This window comes from Rhodnius prolixus, unplaced genomic scaffold (genome assembly GCF_049639745.1).
Source record: "Rhodnius prolixus isolate KJV_2025 unplaced genomic scaffold, Rpr scaffold_12, whole genome shotgun sequence".
NCBI lineage: Eukaryota > Metazoa > Arthropoda > Insecta > Hemiptera > Reduviidae > Rhodnius > Rhodnius prolixus.
The window spans coordinates 10,518,505-10,542,032 of record NW_027411635.1 but is presented as its reverse complement, the minus strand read 5'-3'; the positions used below and the strand labels follow the sequence as shown (position 1 = coordinate 10,542,032).

The following is a 23,528-nucleotide window of genomic DNA, read 5'->3' as shown; positions in this document are numbered from 1 at the left end:
ACCATAAACTGCAATTCCAGAGTAGTGTAATGACAAGGTAAAGGTACTTAAAAAAAAAAATTTGAATCCAATTTTGAAAGAAAGTACTACAAAATTTAGAATTTTTCTCAAAAATATATTTTCGTATAAAATAATATGAATTGATTTCTTTTTCTTTTTTTTTTTAAATTCTAAAATGTATTTTCAAATTAACAAAAAGTCGAAACAAACAATATTTTGTGAATACATTATTTATTCATTTATTTTGTATTTATTCTTTGGTTTATGAATGTATTTTGCCCATTAATTATTATTATTAGATAATACACTTTATTTTTGTAAATAATAAATTATATTTTATGTATTTACAATGTGGATAAATTTATAATAATAAGAATAGATTTATCATGTAATCTGTTGAATTCATTCAATCCCACCTTTAAGGTAAGCGGCCAACACTAGCTAGAAATCCCGGGCTATAACTAGAAAACCAGTTAGTTACCTTCTCAAGAACCTTGAACATAACCTAGGATCATTTTTCCATTCCTGGACCATTTTGGTCTCAGCTGTGGGGCTACAATACCTAGGCTAACAATATTTTACTAGGCCTAGAAGACCCTAGGCTTCTAATTACAGCATCTGATATACAACTTTTGCAGGACTTTGGCATATTCTAGCAGTTTTGAACTAAATGATCACTTGGTGGTTAAAAATAGACAACAATAGATTTGGCTGGCTATCCCATAGAATAGACAGATCTATAATACCAGAACACTAGAACCTTAGTAACATTTTCAAAGTATTCTTGGTGTTCGTACATTACTGCCTCTAATGTTTACGAATCAAATTAATCTGCTATAGGAATGGCCTTGAAACCAGCAATCTTCTATTAGCCCAATAGATTTCGACTTCTCCCTAAATCTGCCCGCAAAAGGAAAGTTATTCTTCAAAAACAGCACAAAATACAATTTTTCCAAATTCCACAAATAAATTATTATTATTATTATTATTTTATCAAATAGACAATAAATTAAGTGAATACAGTAAAAAATAGATTCCCTGCACCCTAAAATAAATAATCCTAAAAAAATACATTAAATTATTTCTTAAGAAATACAAGCAGATAAAATTCTGCCATCTTGTTTTATTTTTATTTTTTTTATAAAATCAGGTAACTCTATGTTATAGGAAGACGATACATATTTTATTCTAGAAATAAAAAATACATAATTTATCCAATTGTAGATAAATAAATAGAAATAATACATTTTCTTGGTTTCACCTGAGGTAGAGTAGAAGTAATTAGATACGAGGTGTTTATTTGCGTAGTTAGCTTCGCTTTTTTTTTGACTCTAGCGCTACCTGTAATAAAACATAATAATACTGCATTTTCTATTTATTTTTTTAACAAAATCTGGTTCCTTAATTATTTACACTCACTTCAACTTTTATCTTCTAAAATTCTAACCTATAACCTGTTACACTCAAATATAATTTTGACACAAAAATAATGTTAATCCTTATACTTTAACAAAAACTTACAGTTTAAAATGTTAAGTATAAGGGTTGATTAAACGCCAAAAGGTACACAAATCAGCTAGTACCCAACATTTCATTCATGCTTAGCTGATATAATTTAAGTAATTTTGCTGCATTAACTTTTTCTTCACATTTTTTTAGAAATTATTAGATGCCACAGACCCTTATGCTGGCCATTTTCATCTACAAAATATTTGTTCAAGTAGCACTGTAGATTGACTGTAATATCTAGTTATTTATAATAATCAAACTATTAATTACAGGTGAAAAAGAAAAACGTTATAAAAAATAAAAAAAAATTATGAGGCTAAAAAATTCAAAACCTTTTTTTAAAAAATGCTTATATCAACATACATCAATGATTTTGTTTATTTTATTTTATTTATTTTTTTAAATCGTCGGTTTAAGTTCATTCTTCGATTAAAGTAATTGTTATTTTATGTAGTAGTCAAACGTTTGTAATAATAGGTAATAATTACCTGGCTTTATCGCAAATAATATAGTTTTCTTCAATTACACTCTCAATGTAGCTGTTCTTCACACAATGTTGAATATATGTAATATAAAATAAATAAGATATGCATATTTTTAGGGCAGCTAATTATTCCAGTATTTTACTATAAGTAAAATTAGGGAGACTAAATTAAATTACAATTTATTGAGAAATGAATAATTGTTGAATAATCTACTTGTTATTAACTGTGAGTTATTTGTGCTCACGAATATTTCGGTAAGACGAATTCAAGACTGAAATATTCTGTTAAATCCGTGATTCAAATTTAAACAGTAGCCGACTCTAACTTTGTTTTTCTCTACTTTAACATGAATGTATATGTGACTACTAAAAATAAAGGGCATATTAAAGATAAATCCAAAGAATAATTTGAAATGGAGTTAAAATAAAGTACCTATTTAAAAACGAAGATATAATATACATTTTATCATAATTATAACAAAATAATATAATGAATGATCTAGCCAGCATAAGGGTCTGTGACATCTAATAATTTCTAAAAAAATGTGAAGAAAAAGTTAATGCAGCAAAATTACTTAAATTATATCAGCTAAGCATGAATGAAATGTTGGGTACTAGCTGATTTGTGTACCTTTTGGCGTTTAATCAACCCTTATACTTAACATTTTAAACTGTAAGTTTTTGTTAAAGAGATTTTTGTACCTTTTGGATAGATTTTCATTTTTGTCTATTTTACAAAGTTACTTATCTGTTTCAGAGATTTTTTTTAAAATTTAGAATAAGCAATTCTATCATTATAACCTGATAAGGTGTTAAGTCGGAACTGTAACTACCATTGGAGAGATCTTTTTAAAGAATGATTATAGTTGCCATCCTCAATAACAATTTTTTTGAGAAAGCGTTTTGAATAAAATAGGAAGGTATTTGTACGTAAAAAGCAAAATTAAACTGCGATTTCAGTACTTCCTCTTAAGAGGAGTAAGAAAAATAAACTGCGATTACAGTACTTCTCCCTAAAAGGCAAAGATTTACAATTCATTAATGTAAATAGGTTCACCCATTGATAATTTTAACGATTGCAGTACTTCCTCTTAGTAGGTGCAAGAGCTTGATGGCCCTTCACAGCCAAGTAGAGGAGCTTTAACAACTTATTCGAGCTGAATTTTATCAAAATCGGACTAAGCGTTATAGAAATATTGGTAATAATAGTTTTAGAAAGGGCCTTACTTGGGTGGGGCAAACTCCCCTCCTTATGAGGCACAGCGTTCAGACTTTTAAAGTGCAAATCTGTACAAAATTTCGATTCGAATGACACTTCATTCATGACAATCGGTTCACGTGTCGATAATTTGAAACGATTGCTATACTTTCCCTTAACAAGAGTAAGAGCTGATCGCCGCTTTAATGTTACGTAGAGGAGCCCTAACTCTATCATCCTACCAAATTATTTCAAAATCGGGCTAAGATTTACAGAGTAATTAGTAATAATAATTTTGGAGGGGGCCTTACATAAAGGGGGCTAACTCCTCTCCTATTCGATGTACAGCGTCGAGACCCCCAAAAGGCACATCTACATAAAATTCTGAATCGAATGACACCTCATTCATGAAAATCGGTTCACGCGTTTAGGCGCTACGTTGTTTACAAAAAAGGTAACAACAACAACAACAACAACAACAACAACAAGAAGAAGAAGAAGAAGAAGAAGAACAACAACAATTTCTGAAATTGCAGTTTTTGCTCATTTTCGGCAACTTTTTTCTCAAAACCTATTAGATCTGGGTTGTTGCAAAAAAATTACAGCTATAAAGGAGGGTTTGCCCTATATTTTAAAGAAAATTTGGGAATTTTATCTTTTATAGAAAAAGAGAAAAAAATTGTCAAAGTCGGGTGTTTTTCAACGTTACGCTTTTTCGTGCAGTTTTTGACGATCAACCCTTATATATTATTACTCCTTAACAAAAACTTACAGTTTAAAAAGTTAAGTATAAGGGTTGATTAAACGCCAAAAGGTACACAAATCAGCAAGTATCCAACATTTCATTCAAGCTTAGTTGATATAATTTAAGTAATTTTGCTGCATTAACTTTTCCTTCACATTTTTTAGAATTTATTAGATGTCACAGACCCTTATGCTGGCCAGTTCGTTCATAATATTATTTGGTTATAATTATGATAAAATGTATATTATATCTTCGTTTTTAAATAGGTACTTTATTTTAACTCTATTCCAAATAATTATTATTCTTCTGATTTATCTTTAATATGCCCTTTATTCTGAAGTTGTCACATCTTATACATGCATGTTAAAGTAGAAAAAGACAAAGTTAGAGTCGGCTACTGTTTAAATTTGAATCACGGAGGATTTAAAACAATATTTCAGACTTGAATTCGTCTAACCGAAATATTCGTGAGAACAAATAACACACAGTTAATAACAAGTAGATTATTCAACAATTATTCATTTCTCTATTGTAATTTAATTTTACTTACAGTAAAATACTGGAATAATTAGCTGTCCTAAAAGTATGCAATACTTATTTATTTTATATTACATAACATATATATAACATTGTGAGAAGAACAGCTACATTGAGAGTGTGATTGAAGAAAACTATATTATTTTCTATAAAGCCAGATAATTATTACCTATTATTATAAACGTTTGACTACTACATAAAATAACAATTACTTTAATCGAAGAATGAACTTAAACAGACGATTTTTATTAAAAATAAAATAATCGAAATCATTGATGTATGTTGGTGTAAGCATTTTTTTTAAAAAGTTTTTAAATTTTGTAGCCTCGTAATTTTTTTTATTTTTTATAACGTTTTCTTTTTAACCTGTAATTAATAGTTTGATTATTATAGATTAATAGATATTACAGTCAATCTACAGTGCTACTTGAACAAATTTTTTGTAGATGAAAATGGCCAGCATAAGGTTCTGTGACATCTAATAAATTCTAAAAAATGTGAAGGAAAAGTTAATGCAGCAAAATTACTTAAATTATATCAACTAAGCTTGAATGAAATGTTGGATACTTGCTGATTTGTGTACCTTTTGGCGTTTAATCAACCCTTATACTTAACTTTTTAAACTGTAAGTTTTTGTTAAGGAGATTTTTGTACCTTTTGGATAGATTTTCATTTTTGTCTATTTTGCTTAGTTACATATCTGCTTTACTGTTTTTTTTAAATTTGGAATAAGCAATTCTAACATTATAACCTGATAAGGTGTTAAGTAGGAACCGTAACTACCACTGGAGAGATCTTTTTAAAGAATGATTATAGTTGCGGTCCCCAAACCATCCTCAATAACAATTTTTTTGAGAAAGCCTTTTTATATAAAATAGGAAGGTATTTGTACGTAAAAAGCAAATTTAAACTGCGATTTCAGACCTTCCTTTTAAGAGGAGTAAGAAAAATAAACGGGCGATTACAGTACTTCTCCCTAAAAGGCAAAGAGGCAAAGATTTTGAATCGAACGACAATTCATTAATGTAAATAGGTTCACCCATTGATAATTTTAACGATTTCAGTACTTCCTCTTAGTAGGTGTAAGAGCATGATGGCACTTCACAGCCATGTAGAGGAGCTTTAATCACTTCTTCGTGCTAAATTTTATCAAAATCGGACAAAGCGTTATAGAAATATTGGTAATAATAGTTTTAGAAACGGCCTTACTTGGGTGGGGCAAACTCCCCTCCATATGAGGCGTAGCGACGAGACTTTTAAAGTGCAAATCTGTACAAAATTTCGATTCGAATGACACTTCATTCATGAAAATCAGTTCACTTGTCGATAATTTGAAACGATTGCTATACTTCCCCTTAACTAGTGTAAGAGCAGATCGCCGCTTTAACGTTACGTAGGGGAGCCCTAACTCTATCATCCTACCAAATTTTATCAAAATCGGGCTAAGATTTACAGAGTAATTAGTAATAATAATTTTGAAGGGGGCCTTACATAAAGGGGGCTAACTCCTCTCTAATTCGGTGTACAGCGTCGAGACCCCCAAAAGGCACATCTACATAAAATTCCGAATCGAATGTCACCTCATTCATGAAAATCGGTTCTCGCGTTTAGGCGCTACGTAGTTTACAAAAAAGGTAACAACAACAACAAGAAGAAGAAGAAGAAGAACAACAACAATTTCTGAAAATGCCGTTTTTGCTCATTTTCGGCAACTTTTTTCTCAAAATCTATTAGGTCTGGGGGGTTGCAAAAAAAATTACAGTTATAAAGGAGGGTTTGCCCTATATTTTAAAGAAAATTTGGGAATTTTATCTTTTACAGAAAAAGAGAAAAAAATTGTCAAAGTTGGGTGTTTTTTAACGTTACGCTTTTTCGTGCACTTTTTGACGATCAATCCTTATACAACTGTCCTACCGGACAGTTTTAATAGTCTTTAACAGTTATTTTGCCAAATATGGTTGTTTTCGTTGCCCAGAATATATCCACTTTTAAGTTGCAAGTAATACTTGTATCCAACTAAAGAGATTTGAAAAAGACTCAATTGTAAATAATATTGAATAATTAAGTACCAAAGGGGCAAAGAGATAAAGATTCATTCTCTGATGTAGAAAAGGGTGTTTTGGCCCTAAAGTAAGGGTAATCATTTAGTGTCGGCTACCATCTTATCGTTGGTATTCTCTCTTGCAAGTTACTAGATGTTGCAAGATTTATTAACGTTCTTAATTCATAGTTGAAGAACTGATTGTGTACTAAGTCACGATTAGTAGGCCATCTCCAAAACTATGGAAAGCGTAAAAAACGAGATAATGAACGAACGAACACTTTCAACAAGACGCCACCATATTGAAATTATAGCTTATAAGGAGTGATTGGCCTATATCCTGAGCTATTAGCCCACCATTTTTTATTTTTGCCAGAAAATCATGGCCGCCATTTTGTAATAAAATAATGTTAAATCAGAAAATGAAATCGTCAAAAAAAAAAAAAAAAAAAAATTAAAATAGAAATAATCTCACCTTATTAAAATAATGCTAACGTATATTGTTAATTGGACTATATCGAGTGGACTCCGGATGAATCCAGAATTGATAGATTTCACCTCCAATTCGTTTGTTTCAATTGGATTCGAGGTTATTATAGATGTGGATGTGGAAAATGGATTGTTCTTATGTTTATTGAAGCACAATGACTCCATATTTGTTCGTATCGTATTGCAATTATAGTCCTCACGGCCATTGCAAACGCAAGAATCTAGTTTTGCTGCTTTCTCCTGGCGTCGTAAGATCTCTATCGAATTTTTACACCTGTAATCAAACGTAATTAAAAATGTATATCATACTAGTTCATAGCTATATGTTCTGGGAGGATATTTTATGTTATTTCGAGATTCAGCTTGTTGGTTATTGGGCCGAATGCTGAGAATTGTATGTCAACGAAATACATCTGCTGAGACTGACCATTAATATAAAGTAGATTGGGGGGAACTTTTTAGAACAGATAATGTATCTAGAACTTTGGCCATATCCTTGCACATTCCTTAACACGGTGCATTGCAGATCTTAAGTAAAGATTGATTAAATCTGCACTGGCTAAGAGTATCTCAAAAACCACAATAGCAATCTTTCTCTCACCTAGGCGAACATTTGCGGCCAGCGAACATTGACCGGCAATTCATGTTGTAGTACATCAAAGCTGTCGAGCAAAGCGTATCTGCACTGCAAATCCATTGTGCAACCTCACAGCTGACCACAGTTTCCGCTCGAGTTGCACGTATCACCTGAGGTCGGCATACTTCTACACGCGCTTTCGTTTCACGACACATATTATCACCACATTCGCACTGTGAACAAAATCTTTGATTAGAATTTGTTTTGCAGTCTATCCTCAGATAGCTCTGAGTATCCAAGAATAGTATCTGCTTCTGTAAAGCGACGCATATTTCTTTTTTTTTAAAAAAAAGAGTGTAAGTGGCGTATTTTTCAAAATAAAAATATTCTTTGGACTTCTTTGCATTCCATTCACATACTTCGATGTTTACAAACACCATGTTTTTTAATGTTTGAACTGTTTTTCAGCTACAAAAGTTATTAATCTTTTTTCCATTGCTTCTGCCGCAGATTTGCTGCAAGAGAGTTGGCTATATCAATCATATAGATCGTAACTTTGCCTTTTTTTTTATAACCATCTTTAAGAATTTTAAGCAAAACTCCTAATTGGAAGAATATAAAAATCTAGAAGTATCACAGCATAGATCCGCTTGTCCTTGGGCTTAAAACATGTTAGGCCTATCATTTTGGTTTGTAATTTATTCGTAGAGGCCGGCAGCGGGCGTTAATAAACCCATATGTTGACGCCTTAAATTAATTATAACAATAATAATAATAATAATAATAATAATAATAGAACCATTTGAATTTGTCCATAATGGCGTACCTTGTATATGCTAAAAATTAACAAATTTATGGTATTTGTAAACATCAGGCGTATGTTGATGAGTTTTGAGTTAGAAAACTTATTTAGATAAAAATATGGTTGATTTTTATAAATATACTTTTCTCACATTTTATAACTTTTATAAAGTAAAGCTATTTATGAGCAGGCCCATATTTAATTTGTAAATAGAAAAATAAAAATCTATACGTTAATTTACCTTCATTAATTCTTTGCCTTCATTTGTTGACGTCAAAGCAATTAGCGCATGTTGGCATTGCTCGGGACAGAAATCTGATTTTAATTCTAGACTTGTACAGCCGAGCAAATAGTTGTGCAATGCCATACCACAGCCATCTCTATAAGCACATTTTAATCGTGCATCTTCACATGGTATCGCCATACAATAATTGCATAATAATATTAATAGTAATACTAATAATAATAGAGCTATATTAAAGTTCAACGCCATGCCAGGATCTCAACAATCTGTAAAAAAAAAAGAAGCAAAAAAAAACAATTAATTAATTAGAATAAAGTTATAAATTGTTCCAAAGCAAAAAATAAAAATAAAGCTTATAACTGAATTTTAGTTGTAATAACTTTGTGGTGGTACTACTGATCAGTTAACTAAAATTAGTTTCACTCCATAACTGAAACTAAGAAGTTATAGTATTCCATTTTATAGCTATGTGCCCTATATTAAAAGAATATAAATATATAAGGAAGGCCTATTGACACGTAACGAATTTAAAACCGTATTAAATGGTAAGGACTAGGACAGTCTGATGATGTTTTCTAAGTATGTATGGAAGTACAGATATTCTTTTTTTTTTTTTTTTTTTTTTTTTTTTTTTTTTGTGGCCTTCTGTACTAAGGCAGATAGCCATTATTATTGTTATTCTGCTTTTGACTATTTGGCCGGCAACCCTGATTTTGATATTTATTTCTACATAATTTTAGTTAGTATCTATTTGTTTTTTTTTTTGTTTTTTACTTATTTATGTGTTTTTTTTCTTTTTCCATCGTCTGTCCTTTTTTTATCTATTTATTTTATTTGTTTATTATTGTTTTTTTACGTAAGGAAAACTGTTGTGTGTGTGTGTTTGTGTATGTGTATATGTGTGTGTTTGTGTATGTGTATATGTGTGTGTTATAGTGTGATGTTGTTCGTCTTTATGTATGTGTACAAGTCCAAGTATATGTCGTCATTGTTATGTGTCAAGATGGTGTGCAAGTTTGGTGGTAGTGGGCAGTCAGTCCGTACTAGCGCCCTCCACAGTTGATCCCTGCCACGAGTGTATTTCTTGCAGGCCAATATTAAGTGGTTGGAGTCGGCTATGGATTCGTGATCGCAGGAGCAAGTTGTGTCTATGGAGATCCCTATGCGGGCTAGGTGGTGTGGAGAATAGTTATGATTAAATCTGAGCCTGATTATTGTGGTGAAGAATTTTCTATTTTCAGAGTAATTATTGTACCAAGGTTTTAGCGGTATACCAGTTTCTATGGATCGGTAGAATTTACCTTTTAGTGCTGAAGATCTTGTATAGCTTTCATCCCACTTTTGGTAGCATATCTTTTTAACGTAGTTTTTAATATCGGATGGGGACAATGTATTTAAATATGGAGACTGTAATAAAGTGGCCTTTTTTGCTCCAGAATCAGCTTTTTCATTTCCCAATAGCCCACAATGACCCTTCACCCAAATCAACCAGACTGATCCGCCATTGGCGATTAACTTCTTTATCATATTAATCGTATCCAGGACCAGGAAGGAAGGGTCATTACCAGGATGTCTCAATTTCTGAAGAACGCTTTTGCTATCGCTCATGATGAGAGAGTGTTTGACGTCGGTAGACCGTATATTAAATAAACATTTGTTTATGGCTATCAGTTCAGCTGTAAATATGGAGGCAGTATGGTTAAGTTTGTATTGCAAGATTGTGTCCGACTGTAGGTGATAGATTGAGCATCCCACGCCATCCGCACTCTTAGATCCGTCCGTGTAAAAGTGGTCGTAGTCAGCGAACTTGTCCTCCAATTTTGACAGAAAGTTACAGTTATTTATTATGTTTGGTGAATCGGAATCATAATGGTAGAGGCTGTCTATAATGAAGGGATTTTTAAGGAGGTCATGGTAGTCAAAATAATATCGGGGTAAGACATCTGTACGGTTTAGGGAGGACGAGAAATGGGACAAGTCGCAGAAAACCTTCACCAAAATTGGAGTTTTCTTTTTGCACCAGTACCTCTCAGTGAATACCTTGGCTGCCATGAAGCTAATTCTCTTTGTAACAGGGTGATTACTTACACACAATCTGTCCACCACAAATCGGGAAGCCAATAACTTCCTTCTGATATCTAAAGGAAAATCGCGAGCCTCTACTAAGAGGGCGTTCGTTGGAGTAGATTTAAGAGCTCCCAGGCAGGACCTCAGAGCTTTGAACTGTATCCGGCTGACTTTATCCAGATGGGTGTTTGCGGCATCCCCATATAGGAAACACCCATAATCGATCCTGGAGAGGATCAGCTGTCTATAGATCATCAGTGATGTCTTCACGTCAGCTCCATAGTTCAGACGATTGATGCACCTCAGTATGTTTAAAGACTGTTCACACTTTTCAGCCAATTGCTCAACGTGTTGTCTCCATAAAAGTTTGTTGTCAATTACCATACCCAACGTCTTAATGACCCTCTCCACTCGGAGGTGATATCCACCTAGAGTTAGAGACGGAGGCAGGTTCCACTTTCTGTGTCTAGTGAAGACTGTGACAGTACTTTTACTTTCAGATAATGAGAGACCCATTTCTGAACACCATTTGCTGAATGACAACATTGCTGTATCTAATTTACTTTTAGCTTCTTCTAACGTACGCTCTTGGCTGAACAGAATGATATCATCTGCATACTGAGATACACAAGCATCCTCACCTATGGTGGCCTGGAGATCTGCTGTATAGATGTTGAAAAGTAATGGACTGAGGACAGCACCTTGTGGCAATCCTAAGTGTGTTATGCGTGGCCCTTTAAATCTGCCATTGTGGCGGACTGTGATGGAGCGGGATGAAAGGAGGTGGTGGATGTGTTTGATGATTCTGGATGGAACGCCTATTGTATTCATTTTGTCGATTAGGATTGAGATGTCGACGTTGTTGTATGCGTTGGTTAGGTCGACATTCGCCACCATCATGTACTTATTTTCAGAAAAACACTTGTGTATATCTGAAACGAAGGTGGATAATGCGTCTAGAGTGCAATGTTTCTTTCTGAAGCCATGCTGATAATGTGGGACTTTTTTATTCGCTTCTGCCCACCACTCTAGTCTAGTTTTAATCAGGCGTTCGAATGTCTTGCCAACACAGGAGGATAATGCAATAGGTCGGTAGGAGTCGGGTAGGGAAGGGTCTTTGTTCGGCTTCAGTAACGGAACCACTATTTGCATACTCCAATCATCTATACGCTTCTCTTGTGTCCAGACATCATTGATGATCCTCAGGAGAATCCTCTTACCTGAATCCGACAGTTTGACCAACATAGGGTAGTGGATATTATCAATTCCTGGAGAGGTGTTTGTATTCGTTTTAAGAGAAAGACTTAATTCGTCGAAGGAAAAGGGATTATTCAATTGATCTGCAAAGGAAGGTAATATGTCGGGTGTCGTGACTTGATTAGGAACTATCTCGGGTGTAAGGGAGCACAGGAATTCAGGAATCCAGTCATCATAAGAAGTTGTGCGTCTAGTGTATCCGTGTCGGAGAGCCCTCACACCACTCCAAATTTCCTTGATCGGAGAGTTTCTATTAATAGAATTACAAAACTCCGCCCATTTTACCTTCTTCTTAGTTTTATATACTTTCCTACAAAATGCAGAGGCTCTTTTGCAATTGATGTAGTTGGCCAGATTGGGTGTCAGTTTGTAAATTTTAAATGAATCTATGTTTTGCTTTCTGGCCTTGTCGCATTCCTCATCCCACCACGGCTTCGGAGGGAATCTGGGCCTACGCCCAAGGTAAGGTTTTATTTGAGGGATAGCAGCTTCCGCTGCGCTATTAATAATTTTGACAAAGTTCACATAATTAGTACATGGATCGCTTGAGATGCTCAGTTGGGATAGCAGGTTATCTGATAAGCGGGTATAACTTTCCCAGTCAGCTAGTTTCAGATTCCATTTTCTATGGCAGGAACTGTGGTTGTGTAAAGTGGGGATGTTTTTGTCCAAAGAGATGTGTATGCCTAAGTGATCCGAACCGAAAGGTTCATCTAAAACCTTCCACTCTAGCCTAGGTACTAGGGAAGGGGAACAAATGGAGAGATCAACGGCGGAAGGACGTCTGTCAGGTCTTTGTAAAAGTGTGGCTGTTCCGTCATTTAATAAACACAAGTTCTCGTCATGTACGGCGTCGAGTAGGTCCCTACCTTCAGCATTATTGAATGCACAACCAAAACTTCTATGGTAAGCATTGAAGTCCCCACAGATCAAGGCTGGCGAACTCAAGGAACTAAATAATGTGGACCAGAAATTACTTTGAAATTTGTGCCCAGGTGCACAATAAATCGATATTATAGTGATATATGAATTTGAAATCTTAAAGCTAATGCCACAGGTTTGAATTTTATTGTTATTGAATTTAGGTTGAAATTGAATTGTTTTAAAGTAAATGTTATTTTTTATTAAGATTCCTGACCCGCCATATCCATCATTTCTGTCGGCTCTGATAAATTTGTAATTAGAAATATTAATTATTTGCGATCGTTTGCACCAGGTTTCTGATAGCAATACTATATCTATATTATTTATTTTCAGAAATGTTTCTAAGTAATTTCTATTGCTTTGAAGAGATCTTACATTTAATTGTAAAATTTTGAACATTTTTTAATTTATTTTATTTTTATTTTGTTATTTTATTTTATGAAATTGACGCAATGTATATGATTAAGATTTGTAATAAATATTTGTTTGTGCGTATGTAAGTTGAAGAATGAACGTAGAGATAATAATGTTATTAAATAAAGTTAGTATTATGATGTGCGCTGTGAATGAGTGTGTATGCTGGTATCTGTTACTACTGTATTATTCGATTGTGGTTGTTGTTTTGTGCTTGCACTGCCTGACTTTGAACTATCGCTATTTTTAGAAATAATTTCTTCCAAGTTATATGCAATAAATTTAAATATTTCATTTTTATTAGAATGATAATTTTTTATTCTATTAATTAACTGGAAGACATACTCCACATTACTATCTTGTGATTCTTCCGTGTGTCTGTCAGTTTGTGGGTTTACTTGTGATGGGTTAATGATTTGTCTGTCTGTTCGTGTGTGATGTGATGCAGAATGTCTGTATAGTTTTCCTTTATTCTCTATTTCCATACTAGTGTGACTGTTGGTTTTGCGAATTATAGGCTCCACATCGTTGTTTCTAAACTTATTTGATTTAACGGAGTCCCGGTATTCTTTAGAAAACTTTTCGGTACCAGCTGATTCTGGTTTATTGAGTTTATTGGTATCCCTACTTATAATTGGTATTGTGGAACGATTTGCAGCTATATTAGGAAATTCCTCCTCGCTTAAGATATCAAATTTATTCTTTGTGACAGTGGCAAATGTATTTTTATTAAGTATTTTATTTCTTATTTCATTATTTTTTGTTAATTTAACTGGGCAGTCCCTAGAAGTAGATCTATGCTCGCCTTTACAATGGACACATGTCGGCAGAACAGCCTCAGATACAGTACATTCAATGGTTCTGTGGTTTTCTCCACAATGATCACATCTAGTTCTGCTTCTGCACTGTTCCTCTGAATGTCTAAATCTCAGACAGTTCTTACATTGTCTAATGGATGGAATATAAGGATCCACCTTACATCTTGCCCCATATAGGGATACATATTGTGGCAATGTCTGGCTATCAAACGTAATAAAACAAATAGGTAATTTCTCAATAAGTTGTTTATCGTTAATATATTTTTTACGTGTAAGACGTCTGACTTCGAGTGGGGAGAAAGGTGAGATAAGCTCTTGTATTATTTCACTATCATCCAATTCCACATCAATATCCCTAACCACACCTGTGCATTGTACTCGAAAGTTAGGGATATATGCTACAATTTCACGTTCTTTAAGAATGCCTAAAGATAATAAGTTGTTAGCTGCCTGTGGTGTATTGGTTGTGATTTTCATTCTGTTCTGACCGGTAACAGAAATATCAATTATCTCCTTCGTGTACGCATTTGCTGATTTAAACAACCACTTGCCCAATGCCATCCTATGTACTTTTCCTAGGTTACCTTTGTTACCCTCTAGGTTAATAACATATGGACCTTTATCATTGGGACGATAACGATTTTTACTCGCTTTATTAATGTAATCGAGTTTAAACATTGATTGGCTTTTGTTTGAGATTTCATTAATCTCCTGAACATGCACTTTAGTGGTACCACTCGAAATTATCTCACCTGATCTTTTATTGGCTCTTGTACCAGTTTCATTAGGTAAGAATTGAATTGGGTTAATACTCGTATTAGTAGTAGAATCGGACACAGATCGATCCACTTCCATATTACTTATATTTTCATCATAAGTTACATCAGTATTTTTGGACACATTTACATAAATGTTATTTATATCATTCACCTTAGTGTTAATTAAATTAGTATTTGGTACATCGACACTTTTACCATTACCAACACACAACTTATCTGAACTTTGGTCCGACGCCGGGGGCCCAGGACCCCCGCTGTCTGCAGACATATTCGCCGACTCAGATTTTCACCACTTATTAAATAAAAAAAAAATTGAAAAATTTAAAAAAAAAAAAAAAAAAAAAAAAAAAAATTTAGAAGAAAATAAGAAAGAAAAGAGAGAATACTAGTGTGTGAATAGAGAAGAAACTCAGAGAAAGAGGAAACAGCTCAGGAGGAAAATAAAGAGTGAGTGGAAGAAAAAGGAAAAAATTAAAATTAAAATGAAATAATTTAGAATAAGAAAAAAGAATTTAGAATAGTAAGAGTAGGAGCACAAGTACGTAGACACTTTCTAGCGATGTTGACTGTTTGAAGTTCAAACTACAACTGACAGATATTCTCTGGAGCAGAAATTTAATTACTGATTGATAATGATAATAATAATAATAATAATATGTCTGAAAAATAAAACACAACGTAATTTATTTGTTTTGTATAAATGTTTAATAGAACTATCGACGAAAACTGTAGAACACAAAGTATCTCGAATTTACACTTTATATTTACTCCACTATATGAAACAACTCATCCAGATATCATCAACGGAGAAAGGGATAAACTATTCCTGGGTACTAACTCACCCATCTCTTACAAATATATTGTGTAGCAGAATTTGCCAAATTAAAAGATTTTGGAAAGTTCCTAGATAGGTTACGAGGTGTGGCTATTAAATAACAAGACTGATGCTGCTACAGAAGAACTATGCATGCGCCAAATCCTAACGACCGGACAGCTGTGCAGCGTAAAGCCTTCTCTTTCGATTGCAGCGTCTCACGTGTTTTTGTAGAGAAATCTGTCTGACCGGAACCGTCCGTTTGTGTAAGAGGTTTTAGTTTCGTTTTGCCGAAAACATGATACTACACATGTAGTAAGAGCAACGAAGTGTCGTGAAATTTCACATGAAACTTGGTGAAAACGCTACTAAAACTTATCTTTTATTAAAAGAAGTTTATGGTGATGAATGTTTATCACGTGCGCGAGTTTTTGATTGGTTCAAGCGTTTCCAAGATGGCCGAGAAGACGTCGGAGATGATGACTACCCGGGTCGCCCTGCCTCGTCCAAAACGGATGAAAATATCGATTATAATTAATCAACATTACTACCGTGAGGTGCTTGCTCAACTCCGTGAAAGAGTAAGGAAAAAACGACCCGATTTGTGGAAGAACAAGTCACGGGGTTCTCCATCAAGACAACGCGCTGGCTCACACAGCATTGTTTGTCAAGACGTTTTTAGCCAAGTACAAAATCCCAGTTTTAGGCCATCCGTTCTTATTCGCCTGACCTGGCCCCTATGTGACTTTTATCTGCTCCCCCAAAGTCAAATCTGCATTAAAAGGAACACGATTTCAGTGCGTTGAAGCTGTGAAAGTAAAAGCGGCACACGTCATGCTGGAGCTCACAGAAAAAGACTTCCAGCACTGTTTCGAACAATGGTAAATTCGCATGGAGCGTTGTAGGGAGGGATAGCGTTGAATATTGAAGGTGATAATAACTAAATATGTATAAATTTAAAATAAAATGTTTTACAGCAATAGTCTCGTTATTTAATAGCCACACCTCGTATTAACCTGGCAAATGGCGACATTGGCCAAGCCTATTAATTCCACGAATTCTTTTCTTCGTATAATGTATTTGATCTTTTTTAATCTCTAACTGTTTTACTTTTACAACCCATTTACGACCAAAATTTCAATTTAAATGATTTTTTTAAACGCTTCACGACCTGTTTTTTCTTTGCCCACAAAAATGGCCTTAATTTTTAGAGTACAAGAGAAATGGTAAATTTAATTACACCAATTGAAATAGCATTAAACTGTCCATAAGATGATGATGACATTTTGCCTTTTATTACAAGAAAAGGAAATCAATTGAGAATTTAAAATTAAACAAGCGTAATTTGGAAAATTTGAAATAACTTTATCTTATAACAATCACAGCTGTCAAACACATGTGTGGTATCATGTTTTCGGCAAAACGAAACTAACTCCTCTTACACAAACAACGATTCCGGTCAGACAGATTTCTCTACAAACACGTGAAACGCTACAATCGAAAGAGAAGGCTTTACGCTGCACAGCTGTTGGTCGTTAGGATTTGGCGCATGCATAGTTCTTCTGTAGCAGCATCAGTTCTCGTTATTTAATAGCCATATCTCGTATATCAACACGGTGCAAGCTAAGTTAGTAATGGTCTAGAATTTATAAATATAGACCAGATTCTAGAATAACATAATGAGAAATGTACATCGGTTTAATTAGATGATAGAGCTGTCAGAAGCTTGGTGTGCCTGTTATTGATTTCAGTGTAATTTATAGAATCTTGATTATGAGTAACTAAAACCTTATTACTGTAGCGTTTTGGTAGTGCTGCACGAGAAACGAGACTTGAGCAACCGAGACCGAGACCGAGATCGAGACATCATATATATCTCGTCGAGAAATCTCGGTCTCATCTCGGTTTTTCAAATATTAATTTTTAGCTACAAAATTATAAAATTGTGTTCTTTATTAATAAATAATCATTACGGGTATTGAATCAATTATTAAAAGATACGATTTTATTATATACATATGTTCAATAATACTACATCTATTTGACTTCGAATTACATAAGTAAAGTAAGCAAAGTAAAGTAATCGCCTATATTTTCAGGCGGGCTTTACGTCCAACTACCAATTAGGTATCGCGGGCGGAGGCGACTAGCAAACATACTTTACTGTAAATGTCTTTTATTAACCATTAAATAAAATCCAAGGCCTAAGACCGGGAATCGAACCCAGTACCACAATACATATTAGCTTCGCAGGTCTCGCCTCTAACCGATCTTCTATTGGTCATTATCAACGCAGCTTGCGAAAATAATCTTTCAGATGGCACTGAAGTTGCACAGATACTAAAAATATCTTTCGCCATTCTAGACAAATTTTTGAAGGAATTCTCAAGTGTTTTCCTCCATTCTAAAATGTCAACGTCTACTGGTGCTTGGTCTAATTTGTTATAATTCATTATTTCTGTCTTCCATGCTTCGGTGATATTTGATGATTTTTGAGCAAATGGTGCAAAAATATTGATGCAGTCGACGTCGTCGTCAAAAGGTGAATCATCAGATTCTTTATCTTCACCAACAGCCATAACTAATGGAGCGGGAAGTTTGTTGGGAGGTGTATTTTTTATTTCACGAATCGACTTGATATAGAAGGCAGATATGTTATTTGGGTCTTTCATTTGGCTCGTTTTTAACATCTTTTTGAAATTATATACAGATATATAACTGTAATAGTAACATATGATGCATTGAACTGTAAGTAGTAGTCTTCTTTTACATTTTTTTTCTTTATATCAATACCAATATATAAATTAAAATAATTATTAGAAAATAATAACATTTTTTGAAAATATTATTAATAGGAAACCATTTTTAATACTTAAACAAAAATTCAAAAAACCGATATATATCGACTAGTCCTAGACCGAGACCGAGATATCTCGACGAGACCGAGACCGAGATCGAGACTGCATAAAGTCTCGCCTCGTCTCGGTCTCGTGCAGCACTACGTTTTGGTAACTGAGTCCACTATTTAGCCTTTACAATTATAGGCTTAGGGAGGTGTTACTTTATGTTTTAAGCATTGTCCTAGTTTGAGGCACAAAATATTAAACATATTATTTTTTTTGCAAAATTTGAATTTCCTCGTTTAAACGATAGACCTAAATTTACTCTAATCATGGACATATATAACAAGATTTCTTTTCAGACACAGAATTATATTAGCGACAATTTGTGATCGCTTAGAATTACGAGTAGTTTTCAAAATTAATATTAACCAAGAAATGAGCTAAAAATATAATAAATAAAAAAAGTTTTGGAGTGTTTGTGTTGCGTTATTAAAAGAAGGATATTAGTGTGAGTTAGGACGCGATTTTAGTGTATAAGGAAGAAGGATATTACGGCTCTGTGTGTGTATTTTTTTTTTTTTATTTATAAAGGAGGGGGTGGCAGGGGTATTCTTAAAGGTTCCACTTTCCCCTCGTTTGAGAGCGTGTGTGGTCCAGGACTCAAGGACTACGGTCTGTTCGCTCCGCTCTAGAACTGTGGGGCCCTGCTCACGCATACTCTGTCACAGTAGATGTGTATTCCCTCACAAACACGTACTATATATATAGTTTGTAGAACACAGCTGATTCAGGAATACTTCCGGTAAAATCTAGATGATTTAACCGGATGTGACAGAAAAAAAAAATGAATAAATACAACTGCTCAAAACAATTAATTGTATTTACTCTCCCAAAAGATATTTCTGATATCCACCAATTTCAGCAGTTTACGAAATTATTCTTTTTAACCTATAATTTCTACTAAAAAGAGTAGTTGGCTTCACATAGTCTTCACCCAACATAGTTTAGTTAAAGGCGCTTCAGGCAAATCTTCAGATAATCAACGAAATCTAGAATGTTCACTCATTTGAATTCTCTTAATCCAAGCTCGGACACATGCATTCTATTTTCAATTCAAGCAATGGATTCATATTTCATTCTAATTAACATTATATAGCTTGCAAAACTGCACATTGAACTGAACAAGTGGCTTGGCACAACAAAGTTCAGCTGGAATGGGTGTGCCGGGTCATGTGGGGATTAAGGGGGAATGAAATAGCTGAAAAACTGGCCAGGAACGGAGCAAACACTCCTTTCATTGGCCTGGAACCTGTCCTGGGAATCTCCAAGGGTGCAGTTCGTGTGGCTCTCAGAGATTGGATCTAGGGAGAGCATGAAAAGAATTGGGTGAACACGGCAAGAGTATCATGCTCTTGCTGTGTAAACAAAGAACCAAAGAGACTCCTAGGCTTGGGCAGAAATCAGATTACTCTGATTACAGCCCCTATTCACATGGCACGGTAGGTTCAGGAAGCACCTGCACAAGATAGGGCTTATTAGCTCGAAACGCCGTTGTGCAGATTGTCTCAGGAAGAGGTGGAAACGGCCTCTCTCACTTGTTGCAATCGATCGGCTGCGCTACCGATATCTTTGGAACTTTGAGGCCAAAGGAGATTGTAGCGCAAAAGGAACTGGTAGAGAAAGTCCTCAACCTTCTTAGAAGGGGAGGTTTCAACTGTTATACTTAACCGGGAAAGGCACAATCTATTCTATCCTAAACTGCACATTGCATAGCCAGTAAGTTATTTGTACTAATCATAACCAAAAAAAATTGTTCAAATGTAGAATTATTGTCTTATTCAGAGACGACAAAAGCAAAAAACTACAGAGATGATGAGAGAAATATCGGTCTCCTTTCTGACTTTTATGATCAGGAGGTATCATCTGAACAAATATCACTTTCAAAGCAAGGCTGTGTATAGTGTCAATTACACTTGTTTCATGTTCGACGATAAGAGCAGGATTTCTGTCGAAAAGGAAGGAATATTCTGCATTAAAATCAAATATTATAGTGGCTCTTGAATTAGGTATTTTCAACTTAAGTCAACATAAAATAATGAAACGTGAAAAACTCGAAAGCTTAGAACAAGAAATTGTTAATAGCATTGCCAATTTTGTTTGACCAAATATTCTAAAAATTTGTGAGAAATGTGATGAGAAAAAACTAGCTAGCGTTGGTAACTTACGTACACTTTGTATTTTAGCAAGAAGTGATCAAGAAATCGCCTGGAACCAACGTTGGTTTTAAACGATGTGGAAGATTTTATCAAAGATGGAAGTGCTTGGACGAGGGTTCGAGCGATCTTGCTACATTGAGGTGATATTGATGAGAAGGTTTATAAATCTAAGTGTATCTAAGTATATAAGAAGGTTACAGAAAAGCATAGAGGCTATTATTTTTTTTAAGAAAATCCATTGAGTAATGAGGTACCTGCGGTTGAAGAATTTTCTACCAAATCGGTTTTAGCGACACGTTTAACTTCCCTTAACAAGACCGAAGAAGTTAAAAATCTATTCTATTCTAACTCAAATTTGATTCTTACTATTATTAAATTGGCTAATCTGCACGCCCAGAAGGCCCCCCCCCCAAAAAAAATACTATTATTAAATAGATAACAAGACTCATAATAAACGTAACCTCATCACTAAAAAAAAAAGATCTTTCTACAACAAAATGTGTTAACTCACAAAATGAACCACATTTTACGTACTTCATGACCAAGGTTATTTGACTTCCTTGAAATTCCTGTCTTAATTAGAGATAGGCGTAATCTTTTTTCGACCTAGTAGGCTACTTTTTGATATTAGGTCAGGTTACGGCCTGTAACGATAACTTGTATACATAACATCTTTTTTCTTGCACTTAAACTATACACTTGCAATTAGTTAGGATGACAATCTAGAATAGAATAGAAGGAGTACGTCGAGGAAAGTCAGTAGCAAGTCTGGGCAATTTGTTCTGTGTTGTCCTGGAGTTTCTTGATGTTATTACTACAGATCAGGCTCCAGGCGGGAGCAGGCGTAGAGTAATATTGGTCTGATGGCCACTTTGTAAGAGGTATAGAGCACCTTCCAAGTCTTGTATTCAGTTTATTGGAGCACAAATGATTTAAGGCGCGTCAAGATCTAAGGTCATTGGCGCCCAGAGTTTCTTTTTTTTTTCAGTGCACTGCCAGCCTCTAGACAGTGTCCTCTCGTTACTCACGGAAACGTGCACTGCTGGCCTCTAGACAGTGAACTGTAAGAAGCTCCTAGAAAGAAAAAAAAACTAGGGGCCAACAGCTGGATTCGAACCTGTGATCTTCGTGTTAGAATCCAGTATTCGCTAACCACTCAGCTAATCCATTCCCTTTATTTGAGTACACTTTGTTGGTTAAATTGGTAGAGAAGATCAGTTTGTTGTTTTAAATAGAGGTATTTGACGTGATTATTTATAGGGATGAAAGTACTGAAGAGTTTAATTTGAGGTTAGGTCCACGTTTAATAAAAAGTAGACAAATGACATTTTGCCAAGATTTATTTTAATTACACACTTGTGCAGTATTTTGCCTACTGCTAAAGAGAGTCTATTAGTAAAAGTAAACAAATTAAGAAGAAGAAAGATTATTGCCAATTTCAGCCATTTTTTTAAAAATATATATATAATATATATTTGCATTAATGCCAAGCTTTTGACGTACAAACTAGGTCATCTTCAGAGCTATGAAATACATTTTACGAAACAGAATACACATTAATTTGATGAAATAAGAATAGTTTTCAACAATTAGAGAAGAAAGGTAATTGCCAACTTCAAACTTAATTTTTATTTTATTAATGCCAAGCATTCGTCCAAGGGTCTGAATTATTTTAATTGTGCAAACAATTTTTTATATGCTACCAAATTAATAATTTAAATTTTAATCTGTTTCTAAAACTTTTAGAGCCTTGAAGATGACCTACGTCGAAAGCTGGACATTAATGCAAATAAACAAAGGAAAATTCTTGGATTTAAGTGACAATAACTTTGTCTAATTATTTTTTATAAAAAGAAGAACAGTACAAAGTGAAAAATAGAAGTAATGCCCATTTTTTTTTCAGGAGAACTTTACGTCTAAATAGCAAATTAGGTGTCTTACACGGAGGCGACTAGCAAACATACTTTACTGTAAATTTCTTTTATTAAACTTGAAACGATATCCAAGGTCTAGAATCGAATCGGTAATCGAGCCACAATTCATCTTAGCTTCGACTCCAGTGGCAACTAAATTAAGAGTCTATTAGAAATAGATCACTTATCCACGTTGATCTGTATGAAGCTACTTCAACTACGAACAGGGGCATGATTGATATGGAGGTAGCACGAAAGAAAGTAGTCCTAGAATAGTGGAGGAACTAACCGAGGGTTGCACACTCAGTCACTGTCAACATTTTGAAAGGAAATTACGAGTCCTATGTTTGTGAATATGGGAAGGGTTGGATGAGATTTCTTGTTTTTTAGAGTGTTTTTTGAAGAGAAAACAGCAATAAAATTTTAAAAAATATCATAAATATCATTGTGGAGAATGGTTTTTAACAAAGATAGAACATTAACAACGACATGTTGGCTTTTGGTTTAGAAACACCGGATTCATTAAAGTTAGGAACCCAAAAATAGTCATTAGTTCAGTAGTAATAGCATTAATTACCTTTTAATTATGACAGGTAATGATTTCTTGAACATCAAAAAATAATTTTACTTTAAAAAATATATATATATATGTATAAACCTGATAGTACGAAAAAGCAAAATTTGTCATACTTGCCCTCTCACTGTCCAGACAATAACAGAAAACTCAATAAAACCGTACTGGTCACAGAGAACACTATGTTTAGGCCGGCAGTGCACTGATAAAAACTCCCCACACCAATTACCTCAGATATACAAGCGTCTTAAATTAAAATAAATAAAGCAGTACAACCTGATAT

At 34.1% G+C, this 23,528-nt stretch overlaps 1 protein-coding gene across 1 annotated transcript in view; it reads right to left on the bottom strand.

The window, feature by feature from the left end:
* Positions 1–554: 554 nt before the first annotated feature.
* LOC141462088 (growth arrest-specific protein 1-like) overlaps positions 555–23,528 on the bottom strand; it is a 42,675-nt gene continuing 19,701 nt past the window's right edge. The window contains exons 2-5 of the mRNA XM_074143686.1: positions 8,624–8,892; positions 7,605–7,813; positions 6,990–7,277; positions 555–1,341 (exon numbers count right to left, since the gene is read on the bottom strand). Of these exons, the coding sequence (XP_073999787.1) occupies positions 1,338–1,341; positions 6,990–7,277; positions 7,605–7,813; positions 8,624–8,875 (753 nt within the window). The 5' untranslated portion in view covers positions 8,876–8,892 and the 3' untranslated portion in view covers positions 555–1,337. The remainder of the gene's footprint in view (positions 1,342–6,989; positions 7,278–7,604; positions 7,814–8,623; positions 8,893–23,528) is intronic.